General features: G+C 39.1%; 1 protein-coding gene across 3 annotated transcripts in view; it reads left to right on the top strand.

The window, feature by feature from the left end:
* Window positions 1-19,523, top strand: part of EVA1A (eva-1 homolog A, regulator of programmed cell death) — a 62,557-nt gene extending 43,034 nt beyond the window's left edge. The window contains exon 2 of one of the 3 annotated variants that reach the window (XM_055399964.2): window positions 17,972-19,523. In XM_055399964.2, coding sequence (XP_055255939.1) covers window positions 17,972-18,333 — 362 coding nt within the window. In that variant the 3' untranslated portion in view covers window positions 18,334-19,523. The remainder of the gene's footprint in view (window positions 1-17,971) is intronic. The other 2 variants (XM_088841409.1, XM_055399961.2) reach the window with 2 other exon arrangements.
* The last annotated feature ends 1,015 nt before the right edge of the window (window positions 19,524-20,538 follow it).

The following is a 20,538-nucleotide window of genomic DNA, read 5'->3' as shown; positions in this document are numbered from 1 at the left end:
CAGCTGTGAAGAGCTACTCCACGACCAAGTGGAATATAAGAATCCAGTGTTCTGGGGAGGAAGGAACAAGATGGCGGAGGGATAAGACGGCGAGACCACTCTCTCCCCCACAAATTCATCAAAAGAACATTTGAACGCGGAGTAAAGTCCACAAAACAACTTCTGAATACTGGCAGAGGACATCAGGCTCCCAGAAAAGCAGCCCATTGTCTTCTAAAGGAGAGAGAAGAAATCCAGCTCCACCCACCAGAACACCGACACATGCTTCCCTAACCAGGGAACCCGGACAAGTCACCCGTCCAACCCCACACACAGCGAAGAAACTACATAATAAAGAGAACTCCACAAACTGCAAGAAGAGGGAAAGGCCACCCCAAGCAAAGCAATATAAGCAAGATGAAGAGGCAGAGGAATACCCAGCAAGTAAAGGAACAAGATAATTGCCCACCAACACAAACAAAAGAAGAAGATATAGGGAATTTACCTGATAAAGAATTTCAAATTTTGATGGTGAAAATGATTCAAAAGCTTGAAAGCAAAATGGAGTTACAGATAAATAACCTGGAGAAAAGGATTGAGAAGATGGAAGAAAGATTTAATAAGGACTTAGAAGAAATAAAAAAGAGTCAATATACAATGAATAATGCAATAGATGAGATCAGAAACACTCTGGAGGGAACAAACAGTAGAATAACAGAGGCAGAAGACAGGATAAGCGAACTAGAAGATAGAATTGTAGAAATAAATGAAACAGAGAGGAAAAAAGAAAAACGAATTAAAAGAAATGAGGACAATATTAGAGACCTCTGGGACAATGTTAAACGCTCCAACATTCGAATCATAGGAGTCCCAGAAGAAGAAGACAAAAAGAAAGACCATGAGAGAATACTTGAGGAGATAATCGTTGAAAACTTCCCTAAAATAGGGAAAGAAATAATCACCCAAGTCCAAGAAACCCAGAGAGTCCCCAACAGGATAAACCCAAGGCGAAATACTCCAAGACACATATTAATCAAATTAACAAAGATCAAACACAAAGAACAAATATTAAAAGCAGCAAGGAAAAAGCAGCAAATAACACATAAGGGGATTCCCATAAGGATAACAGCTGATCTTTCAACAGAAACTCTTCAGGCCAGAAGGGAGTGGCAAGACATACTTAAAGTGATGAAAGAAAATACCCTACAGCCCAGATTACTATACCCAGCAAGGATCTCATTCAAATATGAAGGAGAAATCAAAAGCTTTACAGACAAGCAAAAGCTGAGGGAATTCAGCATCACCAAACCAGCTCTCCAACAAATGCTAAAGGATCTTCTATAGACAGGAAACACAGAAAGAGTGTATAAACTTGAACCCAAAGCAATAAAGAAAATGGCTACGGGATCGTACTTATCAATAATTACCTTAAACGTAAATGGGTTGAAATTTTCAAAAAGGCTAGGAAACAATTCTCATAGCCATCAATAGTTCAGTGTTGAGTTCATGAATAGTTTTTAAAGTTTGGGACAAACTGTAGTATTTGCTATTTGAAGTACTATTTGTAATTGGCATATTACGATGTAACATTGGTCTTCATTTCCAACTTAAAATGCCTAAAAATGCCTAACAGGTTTTTAGATTTGTGAATTTTAGTTGAAATGTATTTTATGATGTTACTAAACCTGCAGAAATATTGAAATATTTCAGAGAACTTATTCACTGTACATTTAATTTATGAACTGTAAAAAAAAAAAAAGAAAAGCCACACACACACAAAAAAAGGACATATAGTAAGAGGTCTTACTCCAGAGCTGCCCCCTCCTTCCAGTCCCAAAGTTTGATGTATTACCAGTCTTCTCTGCACCTTTCCTCATTGTGCAGATGTAAGAAACTCTGAGCCCAACAGTCTCATCCTCCCCACTTTTATAGACAGGTAGCATATCCTAGCAGCAGCATATCCGATGTACTGTATTGTACTTAACTTTTTTTCACTGAACATATATTATAAAAGTATTTAATATCAGTATATAGAGAGCTTCCTCATTCTTTCAGACAACTGCATACAGTTTCATTATATAGATGAATCGGTTTAACCAGTCCTCCAGTGGGAATGATTCAAATCTTTTTGAACAGGAAAACAAACCCACAATAAATAACCATGGTATACATACACGTTCTAGTGCATTTGTAAAATAAATTCTCAAAAGTAGAATTGCTTGACCAAGTATAAATAAATTACTGCTTAAGATAAGTATTACCAAATTGCCATTTTAAAAGTTTCACAAATTTACTGTTCATAAGATGTGTGAGAAGACCCTGTTATAGTATTTTCAAGCTGTTGGATTTTTGACAGTCTGATAGATAAAAAAATAGTATATAAATGTCATTTAATTTTTTTCTCCAGGTCACAGAGGTCAGTAAACTTTTCTTTAAAAAACCAGACAGTAAATATTTTTAGGTTTGTAGGCCATATGCAGTCTCTATTCTAACTCTCAAGTCTGTTGTAGCATGCAAGCAGACATAGACAAAATGTAAATGAATGGGCATAGCTGTGTGCAAGTAGCAAATTAGCTAGCTAGCCAGATTTGGCTTGTGAACCATAGAGTGCCAACCCCTGCTTTCAGTGAGCATCTTTTCATATGCTTTAAAGAACCACTTGTAGTTACTTTTCTGTGAGCTATTAATATTTTTTGTTCATTTCCTTTATTGTCTTTTTCTTAATGCTTTTTCTAGGTACTCTTTATATATTAGCTCTTCATCTCTGTTACATATTTCAAATATTTCCCCCAGTTTAGCATTTGTCATTTAACTTTGCCTATGGTAATTTTTTCAATGAATAAGTTTTGGGGAATTATTTTTCTTTTTAACCAATATTTGGATGTTTAACTGCCAGTATAGCTGTACAGGCCATGTAATATTTAACCAGAATTTGAATCACTGTTCCTATGAGATTGGCCTGAGGGAGATGATCTCAGCAATGAGGGAGTGTAGCCCACCATTACTTAATTGATAGTCACAAGTTTGGGGATTTAAGAAAGTATTATAATTTCTATTTTCTAGTATTCCGCTTTATATGGAAATCTGGTGAGGGCTAAGAATGTTTATGTCTCTAGGTCAAAGGCATTGAGACTCACAATAAATTTTTGTGAAATAAAGTAACCGTTTACTGACAAAAAATTAAAAAAAATTTTTCAACAGTTGGAATATATCTTCTTGGAGAGTTTGGTGAAAGTGGTAATTTCATACATAGCTGTTGGCAAGACAAATTAATGTACCATTTTTGAACATTCACTTAGCAATGTATTTTAAGAGGTATAAAATTATATACCCTTTTGACATGAAGATTTCTATTCTGGGAATCCATTATAAAAGCTGTAAGTGAAAGAAGGAAAAAAGGAAGTAGTGTTAACCACAAAAATGCTCCTCCCATCATTTTTAACATAAAAAGAAATTTATAACAACCTAAATATTCAAAGGTAGGAAACTGTTTTTGTACTGTGTGGTGAAATCACTGGGTAGAATACTATGTAGCCATTATTAGGTATGATTGACTGGAAGACTATGGAGCAATACAGAAAGACATTTACATTATATAAACTATATATCCGTGGAGAGAAGGGTGAATAGGTAGAGCGCAGGATTTTTAGGATAGTAAAAATGCTCTGTACCATGGATATGTGTCATTATACATTTTTTGAAACTGATAGAAAGTACACTGCCAAGAGCAAGCCCTGGTATAACCACTGGCCTTTGGGTTATTATGTGTCTGTGCTGCTGCTGTCGCTTCAGTCGTGTCAGACTCTGTGCGACCCCATAGACGGCAGCCCACCAGGCTCCCTGTCCCTGGGACTCTCCAGGCAAGAACACTGGAGTGGGTTGCCATTTCCTTCTCCAATGTGTGAAAGTGCAAAGTGAAAGTGAAGTCGCTGTCTCTTCACGACCCCATAGACGGCAGCCTACCAAGCTCCTCCGTCCATGGAATTTTCCAGGCAAGAGTACTGGAGTGGGTTGCCATTGCTGTGTCTATGTAGTTTTCACGTAATAAATGTGGTAATTGTACCAAATGTAACAAATGTACCACTCTGCTGGGACATGTTGATAATGAGGGAAGCTATTGCACGTGTAAGGTTAGGAGGTATACGGGATATCTCTGTACCTTCCTCTTAATTTTCCTATGAATGTAAAACTACTCTTAAAAAAATCATTGTAAAAGCAACCAAAAAGTATATCCAGAGAAAAATAAATAAGTTGTATATAAACTGACAATAACCAAGTAAATATAAATATGTATAGGAGAAAGAAGGGAGAAAATTCACTTCACTGTACTTCATAGTGTGTAGTTATGTTCAGGTTGTGAGATTATGATGATTTGATAGATTTTTTTTCTTTTGCCATCACTTCATGGCAAATAGAAGGAGAAGAGTGGAAGCAGTGACAATTTTATTTTCCTGGGCTCCAAAATCACTGTGGATGGTGCCACAGCCATGAAATTAAAAGACTTGCTCCTTGGAAGAAAACTATGACAAACCTAGACAGTGTATTAAAAAACAGAGACATCAGTTTGCTGACAAAGTCTGTATATTCAAAACTATGGTTTTTTCACTAGTCATGTACGGATATGAGAGTTGGACCATAAAGAAGATTGAGTGCTGAACTGTGGTGGAGAAGACTCTTTAGAGTCCCTTGGACTGCAAGGAGATCAAACCACTCAATCCTAAAGGAAATTAACCCTGAATATTCATTGGAAAGACTGATGCTGAAACTGAAGCTCCAATTCTTTGGCCACCTGATATGAAGAGCTGTCTCACTGGAAAAGACTCAGATGCTGGGAAAGATTGAGGGCAAAAGGAGAAGTGGGTGGCAGAGGATGCGATTATCACTGACTCAATGGACATGATTTGAGCAAACTCTGGGAGATAGTGGAGGACAGAAGTGCCTGGGGAACTGCAGTCCATGGGGTTGCAAAGAATCTTAGCGACTTAGCAACTGAACAGTACTCTTCTAATATTTCAGCCTCCTTCTGTCTTCTTTCCTTTCTTTCTTTTCTCCCTCCCTCCCTTCCATCCTTCCCTTCCTTCTACCCGCCTTTCGTTCCTTCATTTCTTTAATTGAGATATAATTTGACATATAACATTGTATAGATTTAAGGTTTATAAGTGTATAAAGGTATACATTTCTGTATTGCTGCGTGATCATTCTTGTAGCATTCAGTTCAGTTCAGTTCATTTCAGTCGCTCAGTCATGTCCGACTCTTTGCGACCCCATGAATCACAGCTAACACCTATTTCATGTCATATAATTACTTCTTTCTTTTTTGTGATGAGAACAATTAAGATCGTGTCTCTTAGAAATTTTGAAGTCTATAATAAATATTGTTGTGTAAAATGACTATGCTGTACATTAGGTCTCCAGAACTAATTTATCTACTAGTTGTTAATGGGTACATTTGAACAACATATCCAAAGTTCTCCCACCCCTCAGCCCCTGGTAACCAGCATTCTACTCTGCTTTTATGAGTTCAACTTTTTAAGATTCCACGTGTTACTGATATCATATATTATTTGTCTTTCTCTGATTTATTTAATTTAGCATAATGCCTTTGAAGTCCATCCATGTTATAAATGGCAGAATCTCCTTTTTTTAATGGCTGAATAATAATATATATCACATTTTTTAAAATCTATTCGTCTGTTGATAGGTTGTTTCCATATCTTGGTTGTTGTGAATATTGCTGCCATAAACATGGGACTGCAGGTATCTCTGTAAGATGATGATTTCATCTCCTTCTGTTTCCTTGATCATCTCAATAGATGCAGAAAAAGCATTTTACAAAATACAACTTTCCTTAATGATAAACCCTAAACAAGTTGAGTATAAAAGGAATATATCTCAGTATGGGCTTCTCGGGTGCCTCTAGTGGTAGAAGAACCCACCTGCCAATGCAGGCAATGCCTGAGACAAGGGTTCGATCCCTGGGTCAGGAAGATCACGTGGAGGAGGTCATGGCAACCCTTTCCAGTATTCTTGCCTGAAGAATCCCATGGACAGAGGAACCTGGCAGACTACAGTCCATAGGTTCACAAAAAGTTGGACATGACTGAAGCGACTTAGCACACATGCATGCATCTCAGTATAATAAAGCCAATATACAACAGGCCCAAAGCTAACATACTAACTGGTGAAAGACTGAAAGTTTTTTGTTCACATGTGAAACATCCACCATTTTACTCCCCTCTTTACATTTTGATGTCACAGTTTACCTCTTTTTAATATTGTGTATTCTTTAACAGATTATAGTGTTATAGTTATTAACCCTCTTTAACCTTTAAGCTGCAGTTAAATGGTTAACACACCATGCTATTACAGAATTAGAGTTTTCAAAATCTGAAACTGTATTTACAATATATTTACCTTTACAGGTGTGTTTTATGCTTTAATATATTTTCATGTCACCAATGGCTTCCCTCGTGGCTCAGATGGTAAAGAATCTGCCTGCTGTGTGGGAGATCTGGGTTTGATACCTGGGTTGGGAAGATCCCCTGGAGGAGGCCATGGCAACCCACTCCAGTATTCTTGCCTGGAGAATCCTCATGGAGAGAGGAGCCTGGCAGGCTACAGTCCACGGGGTCACAAAGAGTCAGACACAACTGAGTGACTAAGCATAGCACAGCACATCACCAATTAGCATATTTTCTCCTTGATATCTGAAGGATAACTTTCCCAGATAAAATATTCTTGGCTGGCTTTCTTTCTTTCAACAATTTGAATATATCATTCTATGCTCTCCTGACCTATATAGCATTTCTGCTAATGCATCTTCTGATAGCCTAATGAGGGTTCGTTTGCAAGTTTACTATCTTTTTTCCTCTGGCTTTTTAAGGATTCTCTCTTCTTCTTTGGTTTTTGACAATTTCATTATAATGGGTTCTTGGTAGTCTTCTGCTTTGAGATAGTAGGATGACTTATTAGTTTCGTAAACTTGGATTATCTATGTCTCTCCTTAGGTTTGTGAAGTACTTAGCTAGTGTTTCTTTAAATAAACTTTCTGCCCCTTATTTCTCCTTTTGGAACTCCAACTATGCTAGATATTTGTACGTTTGATTGAATCCCATAGATTGTGCAGTTTCTTCCCACTGTTTCATTCTTTTTCCTCTATTCACCTCTGATTGGGTTATTTCAAAATCACTGTCTTCCTGGTTGCTAGTCTTTGATCCACCCTGCTGCAGATTCTCTCTATTGCATTTTTATTTTAATCATCACATTCTTCGGTTCTGGAATTTCTGTTTGGTTCTTTTTTATGGTTTTTAACTTTTTGCTGAATTTCTCATTTTGTGCATATATTTCCCCCCTGGTTTCATTGAATTGTCTTCTGTTGTTTCTTGTAGTCTATAGTTTCCTCAAAACAGCTATTTTTAATTCCTTATTGGCTCAATTATAAATTTTTTTTCTGCTTTTGAGCTCAGTTATTGATGGATTATTATCTTTTGGTGATGGGTTTTCTTGATTCTTCCTTTCTTGTTGTCAGACACTTCCTCAAATCTTTGCTAGTTGCCTTCAGATAGGGTATATACCGTTTGTTAATCCTGCTCTATCTGGGGTTCTCTCTAGCCTCCTATTTATACACCTGCTTTGCACTTCTTGCTCCCTCGTGTGGCAGAATTCATAAGCTTTTATGACTTCTGTGGTTCTTACAGCTCACGTGGCTGGCTGCTAGAAACCTCTTCTGTTTTCCAGAAAGTAGAGCTACAGCTCAAGTTTGTGTTTTCTCTTTTGCCAACAGATCCTTGTTTTTGTCATAGCGCTCCTTTTACTGTGCTCACTCCTGCTCCTTTTACTCTGCTCACAGAAGCCACCCTAGAGTGAGGGGAGGTATGGTTTCAGTTCTTGGGACATTGAGGGTGACCACTCACTAGTGGGGAGATCCTTGGTTGAGCCTCCCAGGGGCTCTTAAGTGGACTTCCTGCTGAAGCTCTGAGCACAGACAGCAGGACCCATGACCCTTGAGTGCCTTTTGATGTTCTTATTTAGACTTTCCTGATGCTAGGAAAGGTTGGGGGCGGGAGGAGAAGGGGACGACAGAGAATGAGATGGCTGGATGGCATCACCGACTCTGTGGACATGAGTTTGAGTGAACTCCGGGAGTTGGTGATGGACAGGGAGGCCTGGTGTGCTGTGATTCATGGGGTCACAAAGAGTCGGACACGACTGAGCGACTGAACTGAACTGAACTGATCTCTCCCCTGCCTCCCAGTAATGGAGGTTCCCGCTTCCAGTACTCTTACTGTTGCTGGAGAAAAGCGGATTTCTTGTGTGCAGCATCTGGTACAGCTGGGGCGCACTCACTGCATCTCCTTTTCACCTGTGAAGTCATCATGAGATAGTTCAGTCTCTTACTGTGTCAGCTTGTGGGGAGGGGCAGAGCTGATCAAGTTCCTCTTTCCCTCTCTGCTACATTCAGACTTGTCTGTGTGTGTGTGTGTTCCCTCCAGTGGTGTGCTCTGATCACCTCCATAGGGCTGGAATTTTGCAAATTCTCCCTCATCTGTGGGTATTCTCCCAAGTCAGAAATCTCCAGGTTTTCCCCAGTTATGGCTGGGAGTTGTTGGGGCAGGTTTGCTCACTCTGCTGATTCTGCAAACCAGACCAAGGATTTATGTACTACCAGATGAACAGGTAGGTGAGACTTCTCCCTGGTCCCTTGGTTTATGTTGATAGATCACGCTTTGCCCACAGAGGCACTCTTGTTTGTGTCTGTTTAAAAAGAAGGGACAAAAAGGAGACTCGCACTACCATGATGTTGATGTCACTCCTTTTTCATTATATTACACTCTTTGTTGGCTACTCTTACGTTGACTCTTCATGTTTTCTATTTTCTTCTCTATTCTTTTCTTCGTAAAAATACCTATAATTTGTATCTATTCTATACATGTCACTGTCATTTCAGTGGGGATTTCAGAGAGAAGGAGGGATCATAAACACATGAGTTCAATATGCTGTGTTCAAACGGATAGAACCTTTTTTAGGTAGAATTTGAAATGTATAAAACTTCCGAATGCCTAAGCCCTTTGATGCAAAGTTCTGTTTCTAGATTAATTAACCTGTAGAAATAATTCTACATGTACATAAAGAGATGTGTACAAGGACACAAAGATATAACTCTAGCATTGATCATAACAATGAAAACCTGGAAACAGTTTATATGCTATAAATAAGGAAAAGGTTAAATAAACTTCGATGTCTATACTACAGAAAAATATGCGAGAGTAAAAAAGAATGCTATTGGCATATGTTGAAACCTCTTTAATAAATATTTTTAAGTTTAAAAAAGCAAATATAAATAATATATAATCCCATTTATATTCTTTAAAAACACACAAATACAGGGTTTTGAGCACATCATACAGGGATCATCAGTGGGCCCACCAAGTATATTGCTCATCAGCAGAATGTTTATTTTTTTCTTTCACCAAGGAAGGGCTTATATTACTTCCCCACAAATTAACCTGATGAGGTCATTAAAAAATGCCCACACTGGCTTTCAATCTATGATTGTGTAAGTTATCTATTGTTGCATAGTAAATTACAGATCTTCCTTAACTTACCTATTGTAAGTTGAAAATATCATAAGTCAAGATGCATTTACTTTAAAAAAATTATTTTATATTCGACTATATTTACAATGTTGTGTTAGTTCAAGGTGTACAGCAAAGTGATTCAGCTGAAACTATACATATATCTGTTCTTTTTGAAATTCTTTTCCCATTTAGGTTATTACAGAATATTGACCAGATTTCCCTATGCTATACAGTCAGTCCTTGTTGGTTATCTATTTAAAATATAGTATTTTGTGTCTCTCAGTCCCACAGTCCAAGTTTATTCCTCTCTGCTACCTTTCCCTTTTGATAACCATAAGTTTTTTCTAAGTCTGTGAGTCAGTTTCTGTTTGGTAAATTTTTAGGTAGGAAGTTAGGCATGAGCAACTGAGGGGTGGCCTAGCTGAAAAAGATTCAAGCTGATATCTAAACCCCACCCCAGTTGCTTTACAGACAAGCAAGAGATAAGAGAATTCAGAACCACTAAACCAGTTTTGCAACAAATCTTAAAAGAACTTCTCTAGGCAGGAAACACAAGAGAAGGAAAAGACCTACCTACAGAAAATAAACCCAAAGCAATTAAGAAAATAAGAATAGGATCATACATATTAATAATTACCTTAAATGTAAATGGATTAAATGCACCAACCAAAAGACATAGACTTGCTGAGGTGGATACAGAAACAAGACCCATATATATGTCATCCAGAAGAGCCCACCTCAGACCTAGGGACATCTACAGACTGCAAGTAAAGGGGGTAGGAGAAGGTATTCCGTGCAAATGGAATTCATAAGAAAGATGAAGTAGCAATACTCATATCACACAAAATAGACTTTAAAACAAAGATTATTATAAGAGACAAAGAAGGACACTACATAATGATCAAGGGTTTAATCCAAGAAGAAGATAGAACAATTATAAATATATATGCACCCAACATAGAAGTATCTCAATATGTAAGGCAAATACTAATAAACATAAAGGGAGAAATTGACAGTAACACAATAATAGTGTGGGACTTTAGTACCCTATTTTCATCAATAGACAGATCATCTGAACAGAAAATTAATAAGGAAACACAGACCTTAAATGACACTTTAGACAAGTTGGACTTTATTGATATTTATACAGCATTCTACCCAAAAGCAGCAGACTTCTCAAGTGCACATAGAACATTGTCGATGATTGACTACATGCTGTGCTGCAAGGCAAGCCATGGTAAATTTAAGAAAATCGAAATTATATCAAGCATTTTTTTCTGATCACAACACTATGTGATTAGAGATAAACTGTAAGACAAAACCTCTAAAAAACCCAAACACATGGCAGCTAAATAATATACTACTCAATAACCATTGTATCACTGGAGAAATCAAAGAGGAAATAAAAAATACTTAGAGACAAATGAAAACACAATGGTCCAAAACTTATGGAATTCAGCAGAAAGCTCATGTCAATGTATGGCAAAACCAATACAATATTGTAAAGTAATTAGCCTCCAATTAAAATTTAAAAACTAAAAAAAAATTTTTTTAATTAAAAAATAAATGGGAAGTTTATAGCAATACAATTTTACCTCAAGAAATGAGAAATCTCAAATAAAAACTTGTCAGTCCACACATGCCTAAATGAGTATATAAAAGCCCTCTCTTGAAAATCCCTGTACAACCTCATTCTGGCACCAGTGCCTCTCTTGGCTTGGCCCACCTCTCCCTTGAGGTGTTCTTATAAGACCTCAGATTCTTCTTGGCGTTCTTAAGAAGAACTGAGGCCCCACAAGGGAGAGTCCTCTTCAATTCTCCCTGTATCTGTTAATAAAAATAGGCTCATTTGTATCATTTTTTGGGGTTCTGTATATAAACATCATATGATACTTGCCTGTATCTGTATGACTTACTTCACTTAGTATGATAATCTCCAGGTGCATCCATGTTGTTGCAAATGACATTTCATTCTTTTTAATGACTGAATAATATTCCATTGTGGATGTATATCCATTCATCTGTCAACGGAGATTAAGTTGCTTCTGTGTTTCAGCTATTGTAAACAGTGCTGCAATGAACATTGGGTTGCATATATCCTTTCAAACCATGATTTTCTCCGGATATATGCTCAGGAGTGGGATAGCTAGTTCATATGGTAGCTCTGTTTTTAGTTTTTAAAAGAACCTCCGTACTGTTCTCTATGGTAGCTGTACCAATTTACAGTCCCACCAACAGTGTGAGAGGTTTCCCTTTTTTCCACACCCTTTCCACCAATTATTGTTTATAGACTTTATGATGGCCAGTAGTCAAAGCTATGGTTTTTCCAGTAGTCATGTACGGATGTGAGAGTGGGACCATAAAGAAGGCTGTTGTTCAGTCGCTCAGTCATGTTTGACTGTTTACAAACCCATGGACAGCAGCACAACGCTAGGCTTCCCTGTCCTTCACCATCTCCTGGAACTTGCTCAGACTTATGTCTACTGAGTCATAATGGGTCCATTATGATGCAATCATAATGTCATTGATGCCATCCAACCATGTCATCCTCTGTCGCCTCCTTCTCTTACCCTCAGTCTTTCCCAGGATCAGGGTCATTTCCAATGAGACAGCTCTTCATATCGGATGGCCAAAGTATGGAGCTTCAGCTTCGGCATCAGCCCTTCCAATGAATATTCAGGGTTGATATCCTTTATGATTGACTGGTTTGATCACCTTGCTGTCCAAGGACTCTCAAGAGTCTTCTCCAGCACTGCAATTCAAAACCATCACATCTTCAGCACTCGGTCATCTTTATGATGTACATGACTATCACATCTGTACATGACTACTAGAAAACCATAGCTTTGACTAGCCAGACCTTTGTTGGCAAAGTGATATCTGTTTTTTAATATGCTGTCTAGATCGTCAGAGCTTTTCTTCCGAGGAGCAAGTGTCTTAATTTCATGGATGCAGTCACCATCCACAGTGATTTTGGAGCCCAGGAAAATAATGTTAAGACACTGTTTCTATTTTTTCCCCATCTATTTGCCATGAAGTGATGGGACCAGATGCCATGACCTTCATTTTTTGAATGTTGAGTTTTAAGCCAGGCTTTTCACTCTCCTTGTTCACCTTCATTAAAGAGGCTATTTAGTTCTTCACTTTCTGCCATTAGTGTGGTGTCATCTGCATATCTGAGGTTATGGATATTACTCCTGGCAATCTCAGTTCCAGCCTGTGATTTATCAAGCCCAGTATGTCACATGATGTACTCTGCACATAAGTTAAATAAGTAGGGTAATATACAGCCTTGACATACTCCTTTCCCAATTTGGAACCAGTCCATTGTTCCATGTCCAGTTTTAACTGTTGCTTCTTGACCTGCATACAGATTTCTCAGGAGGCAGGTAAGGTGGTCTGGTATTCCCATCTCTTTCAGAATTTTCCATAGTGTGTTGTGATCCACACAGCCAAAGGCTTTAGCATAGTCAATGAAGCAAAAGTAGGTGTTTCCTGGAATTCTCGTGCTTTTTCTGTGATGCAGTAGATGTTGGCAATTTGATCTCTGGTTTCTTGGCCTTTTCTAAATCCAGCTTGTACATCTGGAAATTCAACAGTTCAAGTGCTGTTGCAGCTTAACAGGAAGGATTTTGAGGATTACCTTGCTAGCATGTGAAATGAGCACAGTTGTGCCCTTTTTGGGGATTGGGATGAAAACTCACCTTTTCCAGTCCTGTGGTCACTGCTGAGTTTTCCAAATTTTCTGGCTTATTGAGTGCAGCACTTTCACAGTATCATCTTTTTGGATTTGAAAAAGCTCAGCTGGAATTCCATCACCTCCACTAGGTTTGTTCATAGTAATGCTTCCTAAGGTCTGCTTGACTTCACAGTCCAGGATGTCTGGCTCTAGGTAAGTGACCACACCATCACGGTTATCTATGTTACTAAGATCTTTCTTGTACAGTTCTTCTATATATTCTTGCCACTTCTTAATTTCTTCTGCTAGGTCTTTACTGTTTTCTGTCCTTATTGTGCCCATCTTTGCATGAAATGTTCCCTTGGTATCTCTAATTTTCTTGAAGAGATCTCTAATCTTTCCCATTCTATTGTTTTCCTCTATTTTTTGTGCATTGTTTACTTAAGAAGGCTCTCATCTCTCCTTACTATTATTTGGAACTTCGTTCAGATGGATATATCTTTCCCTTTCTTTGCTTTTCACTTCTCTTCTTTTCTCAGACAAACATTTTGTCTTCTTGCATTTCTTTTTCTTTGGGATGGTTTTGGTCACCGCCTCCTGTACAATGTTATGAACCTCTGTCCATAGTTCTTCATGCCCTCTGTCTATCAGATCCAATTTCTTTACTCTATTTGTCACTTTCACTGTATAATCATAGGGGGTTTGATTTAGGTCATACTTGGATGGCCTATTTGTTTTCCCCACTGTCTTCAATTTAAGCCTGAATTTAACAATAAGGAGTTCATGATCTGAGCCACAGTCAGCTCCTGATCTTGCTTTTGCTGGCTGTATAGAGCTTCTCTATCTTCTGCTGTAAAGCATATAATCAGTGTGATTTTGGTATTGACCATCTAGTGATGTTCATGTGCAGAGTCATCTCTTATGTTATTGGAAGAGGGTATCTGCTATGACCAGTACATTCTCTTGGCAAAATTCTGTTAGCCTTTGCCCTGCTTCATTTTGTATACCAAGGCCAAACTTGTCTTGGAGTAACAACTCCAGGTATCTCTTGACTTCCTACTTTTGCATTCCAATCCCTTATGATGAAAAGCACACCTTATTTTGGTGTTAGTTCTAGAAAGTCTTGTAGGTCTTCATAGACCCATTCAACTTCAGCTTCTTCAGCATCAGTGGTTGGGGCATAACTTGAAGTACTATGATGTTGAATGGTTTGCCTTGGAAACAAACTGAGATCCTTCTGTCATTTTTGAGATTTCACCCAAGTACTGTATTTCAGGCTCCTGTTGACTATAAGGGCCACTGCACTTCTTCTAAGGGATTCTTGCCTACAGTAGTAGATATAACGGTCATATGAATTAAATTCTCCTATTCGTCCATTTTAGTTCACTCATTTCTAAAATGTCGATGTTCACTCTTGCCATCAGAATTCCAATTGCGGTGCTAGAGAAGACTCTTGAGAGTCTCTTGGACTGCAAGGAGATAAAACCAGTCAATCCTAAAGGAAATCAACCCTGAATACTCATTGGAAGGATTGATGCTGAAGCTGAAGCTCCAGAGCTTTGGCCACCTGATGTGTGGAGCTAACTGATTGTAAAAGACCCTGATGTTGGGAAAGATTGAAGGCAAAAGGAGAGGGAGGCAGCAGAGAATGAGATGGTTAGATAGCATCATTGATTCAGTGAACATGAGTTTCAGCAAACTCTAGGAGACAGTGAAGGACAGAGGAGCCTTGCTTGCTGCAGTCCATGGGGTTATAAAGAATTGGACACGACTTTGCAACTGAACAACAACAACATTCTGACTGGTGTGAGGTGATCTCTCACTGCAGTTTTGATTTGCATTTCTCTAATAATTAGTGGTGTTGAGCATCTTTTCATGTGCCTTTTGGCCATCTGTATGTCTTCTTTGGAAAAATGTCTGTTTAGGTCTTCTACCCATTTGTTATTTTATATTTAAAAAAATGAACGTAATACACCTAACCCTTGGAATATCATAGTATAGCCTAACCTACCTCAAATTTGTTTATAACACTTACATTAATCTGTAGTTGGACAAAATCATCTAACACAAAGCCTGTTTTATAAGTAGAATCTCATATAATTTATTGACTACTGTATTGAAAGCAGAATACCAGATGGTTGTCTAACTTCAGAATGGCTGTAACTGATCACAAGGCTGACTGGGAGCACAGCTTGCATCTACTCCCCAGCGTTAGGAGAGAGTATTATACTGTATATTGCTTGCAGAAGGAAAGATTAAAATTCAAAATTAGAAGTAAAGTTGCTACTTAAATGTATATTGTTTTCACTCCATTGTGAAGTTAAAAAAATTGTAAGTCCAGCCATTGTAATTCAGGGACACTCTGTATCTCAAAACAACAAGTATTTATTTTCTCAGTTTCTATAAGTCAGGAACCTGGGATTTTCATAGCTGGGTTCTCTGTTCAAAGGGTTCCACAGGTTTGCTGCAAGACCAGGGTTGTGGCCACCTCAAGGATCCACCAGGAGATGATTCACTTTAAAATTTTATGTCCCAATATGCCAGTGAATTTGGAAAACTCAGCAGTGGCCACAGGGCTGGAAAAGGTCAGTCTTCATTGCAATCCCAAAGAAAGGCAATGCCAAAGAATGCTCAAACTACCACACAATTGCACTCATCTCACACACTAGTAAAGTCATGCTCAAAATTCTCCAAGCCAGGCTTCAGCAATATGTGAACCGTGAACTTCCAGATGTTCAAGCAGGTTTTAGAAAAGGCAGAGGCACCAGAGATCAAATTGCCAACATCCACTGGATCATGGAGAAAGCAAGAGAGTTCCAGAAAAACATGTATTTCTGCTTCATTGACTATGCCAAAGCTTTTGACTGTGTGGATCACAATAAACTGTGGAAAATTATGAAAGAGATGGGAATACCAGACCACCTGACCTGCCTCTTGAGAAACCTGTATGCAGGTCAGGAAGCTACAGTTAGAACTGGACATGGAACAACAGACTGGTTCCAAATAGGAAAAGGAGTGCGTCAAGGTTGTATATTGTCACCTTGCTTATTTTACTTATATGCAGAGTACATCATGAGGAACGCTGGGCTGGAAGAAGCACAAGCTGGAATCAAGATTGCCGGGAGAAATATCAAATAACCTCAGATATGCAGATGACACCACCCTTATGGCAGAAAGTGAAGAGGAACTCAAAATCCTCTTGATGAAAGTGAAAGAGGAGAGTGAAAAGGTTGGCTTGAAGCTCAACATTCAGAAAACAAAGATCATGGCATCTGGTCCCATCATTTCATGGGAAATTGATGGGGAAACAGTGGAAGCAGTGTCAGACTTTATTTTTTTGGGCTCCAAAATCACTGCGGATACTGATTGCAGCCATGAAATGAAAAGATGCTTACTCCTTGGAAGGAAAGTTATGACCAACCTAGATAGTATATTAAAAAGCAGAGACATTACTTTGCCAACCAAGGTCCGTCTAGTCAAGGCTATGGTTTTTCCCGTGGTCATGTATGGATATGAGAGTTGGACTGTGAAGAAAGCTGATCGCCGAAGAATTGATACTTTTGACCTGTGGTTCTGGAGAAGACTCTTGAGAGTCCCTTGGACTGCAAGGAGATCCAACCAGTCCATTCTAAAGGAGATCAATCTTGGGTGTTCATTGGAAGGACTGATGCTAAAACTGAAACTCCAATACTTTGGCCACCTCATGCGACGAGTTGACTCACTGGAAAAGACTCTGATGCTGGGAGGGATTGGGGGCGGGAGGAGAAGAGGACGACAGAGGATGAGATGGCTGGATGGCATCACCAACTCGATGGACATGAGTTTGAGTGAACTCCGGGAGTTGGTGATGGACAGGGAGGCCTGGCTTGCTGTGATTCATGGGGTGGCGGAGAGTCGGACACAACTGAGCGACTGAACTGAACTGAACTGAACTCAAAATAACATTACTTATTACAAATGTGATAGCAATAAGTATAGAATACTTAAAAAATACAGCTAAGCAAAAGAAAATGTAGAAGACATATGCACATATTCATACACATCCAAGCTCACTTACATGGCTGTTGGTGCAGTCCAGGTCTTTGACGGTTGTCAGTCAGAGGCCACCCTTAGTTCCTCACTAGGTGGACCTCTCTGGAGTCCGCTCACAGCATGGGGACTGACTGCTTCAGAGCAAATGGGTGAGAAGGACAGAGCACGAGTAAGGTGGAAGTCAGCCTTGGGTTGCCTGATCTCAGGTCATCCACCACTTTTGTTAGAAGTGAGTCACCAGGTCCAGCCCTTGCGGGGAAGGTCTTATTTAAGAGTATGACTACCGAGAAGTAAGGATCATCTCTGAAGTTGCTTACAACTATGGTTAAAAGATAATTCAAGGAGTTTCAGGAGAAAATTCAGAAGCAAAGATTTGTGCAATATAAGCTAGTAACTGTGCTTAGATGCCAAGCAAATGGCATCTAAGCACAGTTACTAGCTTATCAATCCCTCCAATATTGTTTAGCATCTACTATAAGCTAGTAACTGATGCTAAAGCTAAAACTCCAATACTTTGGCCACCTCATGCGAAGAGTTGACTCACTGGAAAAGACTCTGATGCTGGGAAAGATTGGGGGCTGGAGAAGAAGGGGACAACAGGAGGCCTGGTGAGAGGGGTCCATCCTGTGCAGAAGTCATATTTGCTCTCTGAGTATATAGTTGTCATCTTTCAAATGTTCTCTTCTTCCTCCTTCTCCAACAGAAAATCCCGAGGGAGCAGCTCTGTACTTTGTCTCTGGTGTGTGTATTGGACTGGTCCTCACCCTAGCTGCCTTGGTGATGAGGATCTCTTGCCACACAGACTGCTGTCAGCATTCCCAGAAGTTTCTGAAGGACCAAGAAAGCAGCAGCGACAGTGAGGATGGCAGCTTGGATGCAGCATCTGACATCTCAATCAGGAGACATCGGCGCTTTGAAAGGACTTTGAACAAGAATGTCTTCACCTCAGTGGAGGAGCTGGAGCGAGCCCAGCGGCTGGAGGAGCGGGAACGTATCATCAGGGAGATTTGGATGAATGGCCAGCCTGAGGTTCCTGGCACCAGGAGCCTGAACCGCTACTACTAGGGGCAGGAACAGGAAACCATGCCCCACTGTTTAGCTGCCTGGGAGAGAAAGGGCCCCACAGAGACAGTGGGCACTAAGAGTTGAATGCAGTTCTGCTAATGTTATGGTGGCAGAGATAAGCAGGACGCTGTCGTTTTCGAGACAGTGTGACAGATTTGTCCCTTTTGGCTACATGGAGAAGTAGAAAAACCAAGTCATTTCATCAACCTTTCTAGATCTTGGAATGGTGCTGAAAACCCTCTCCAGGAATGTGGGTGGAGATTAGAGGAATGGGACTTGTGGTTTCTCTTGATTTCTGAGGATCTCAGAAGTTTCTGCAGACTTCATTGCTATGTTTTATTTCTATAGAAAAGGAAATATTATAGCAAGAGGGCTAGGAAGAGCAGGGTTACCTTAACTTAGTAAATGCAACTTAAATGACTATTTGCCATGGAGGTGATTTTGATCCAGATAGCATGATCCATGCTTATTATTTAAGGCCTATTTTCAAATCTTGTATTGTAATTGCAACCTCTTCCATTTAAACTCTTCCATGGCACCTCAGGGATTAGAATCCTGTTTTTTATTACAGTTACCACTTCACTCATGAAAATGAATAATGTATTATAGGAGATGTGTCGGTGAACTAGAAAAATGTCAATAACCTCAAAGGATGAAGGGTTTTATTTTAAATAGCTTCTAAGCAATATATTAACATGCATTTAATGCTAAATGCATTTGAAAATGCAGTAGCAGAACAAAAGCTGTGTCTCCCCCCTTTTGGAGCATAGAAAATGTTATGACTCTAGATAATCATGACTTTAAACATTTTGTTAAAAAAATAAAAACCATGTCTGGATTTATAGTAAGAGAATGGGAATGGGAAGTGAGGAATAAAGCCAAAATTAGATTGGGATAAAAAATAAAATTACATAAAATCTTTTTTGTTTCATGTTTTTTTTCTGTGGTTACACTTACTTTAAACTGCAGCCCTTTTATAGGTGGGTATGGTATTTTGCCAGATCCTTCCAATAACTAGAGAATTGTGAGGAACAGAGAAACCAGAGAATGGAGAAATGACACCCAGGGGCTTGTTATTTTATGTATGTTTCTATTATGGTTACAGTATAGTTGAGTGGTAAGTTGATATAAGACTAGAAGACTTGCCAAAGGCTAGAAATAATAGGGTGGCCTCATATGGAGAGAGGAAGTTGGTAAGGAAGGGAGGCAAGGCTGAACCACATTTAGAAATGGGGTTCAGAGGAGGATGCAGCATCCTCCGACCTGATGCACAGGAATAATGTTAGTTCTGTGCAACTGTCAGGTCCCTTTTCGTACCATGCAGTAGTTTCCTTAGTCTATCTGGATACTCCAGAGCTTTCCTACTAATTTCTCCCGGTTCATTGGCTTTGTCATCACACCTGAGAGGCTGGTTGGGAGACTTTCTCTGCTGGACTCTCTATTAATGATACTTTGGCAACCCACTCTCTGTGATAGGGGCTTGGAAGTCTGCCTTTAGAACTGAGAAGTTACAAATACATGTTTCCCAAGGGAGCAATAGTTTGCTTGAAACCCTCAGTGGCTGGCTTGATTATACCTTTTTGAGTGACCTCACTGGCAACTGCCCAAAATCTTGTTAAATCAAGCATCTCTGAATCTGGTTTCAGTCCCGTGCCAACAAGTACAGGAATCATATCATTTCCCCGAGCATTATATTAAAGTCATCTATATTGGTCTCTGCCAATATAGATACTGTGTATGTATGTATAGATACTATGTATGTTAGTATGTTCAGAAACATGAATCAGTCATACATATATCTACTCTTTTTCAATTTCCTTCCCATTTAGGTTACCACAGAACATTGAGTAAGAGTTCCCTGTGCTATACAGTAGGTTCTAATTAGTAATGTATATATTTCAGTCCCAATCTCCCAATTTATCCCACCCCGTCCCTTCCCCTCTTGGGAAGCATAAGTTTGTTCTCTACATCTGTGACTCTATTTCTACTTTGCAAGTAAGTTCATCTCTGCCATTTTCTAGATTTCACATGTAAGTGATACTGTACAACATTTGTTTGTCTCTTTCTGATTTCACTCTGTGTGACAGTCTCTGGGTTCATCTCCACAAATGGTACTATTTTGTTCTTTGCTATGGCTGAGTAATACTCCATTGTATATTTGTACCACATCTTCTTTCTCCATTCCTCTTTCAATGGACACTGAGG

Source organism: Moschus berezovskii, chromosome 11 (genome assembly GCF_049115385.1).
Source record: "Moschus berezovskii isolate FMDL1 chromosome 11, NW_MosBer_1.0, whole genome shotgun sequence".
Classification (NCBI taxonomy): Eukaryota; Metazoa; Chordata; class Mammalia; order Artiodactyla; family Moschidae; genus Moschus; species Moschus berezovskii.
The sequence above is the reverse complement of the archived record's forward strand: the minus strand, read 5'-3'. Positions and strand labels throughout refer to the sequence as shown.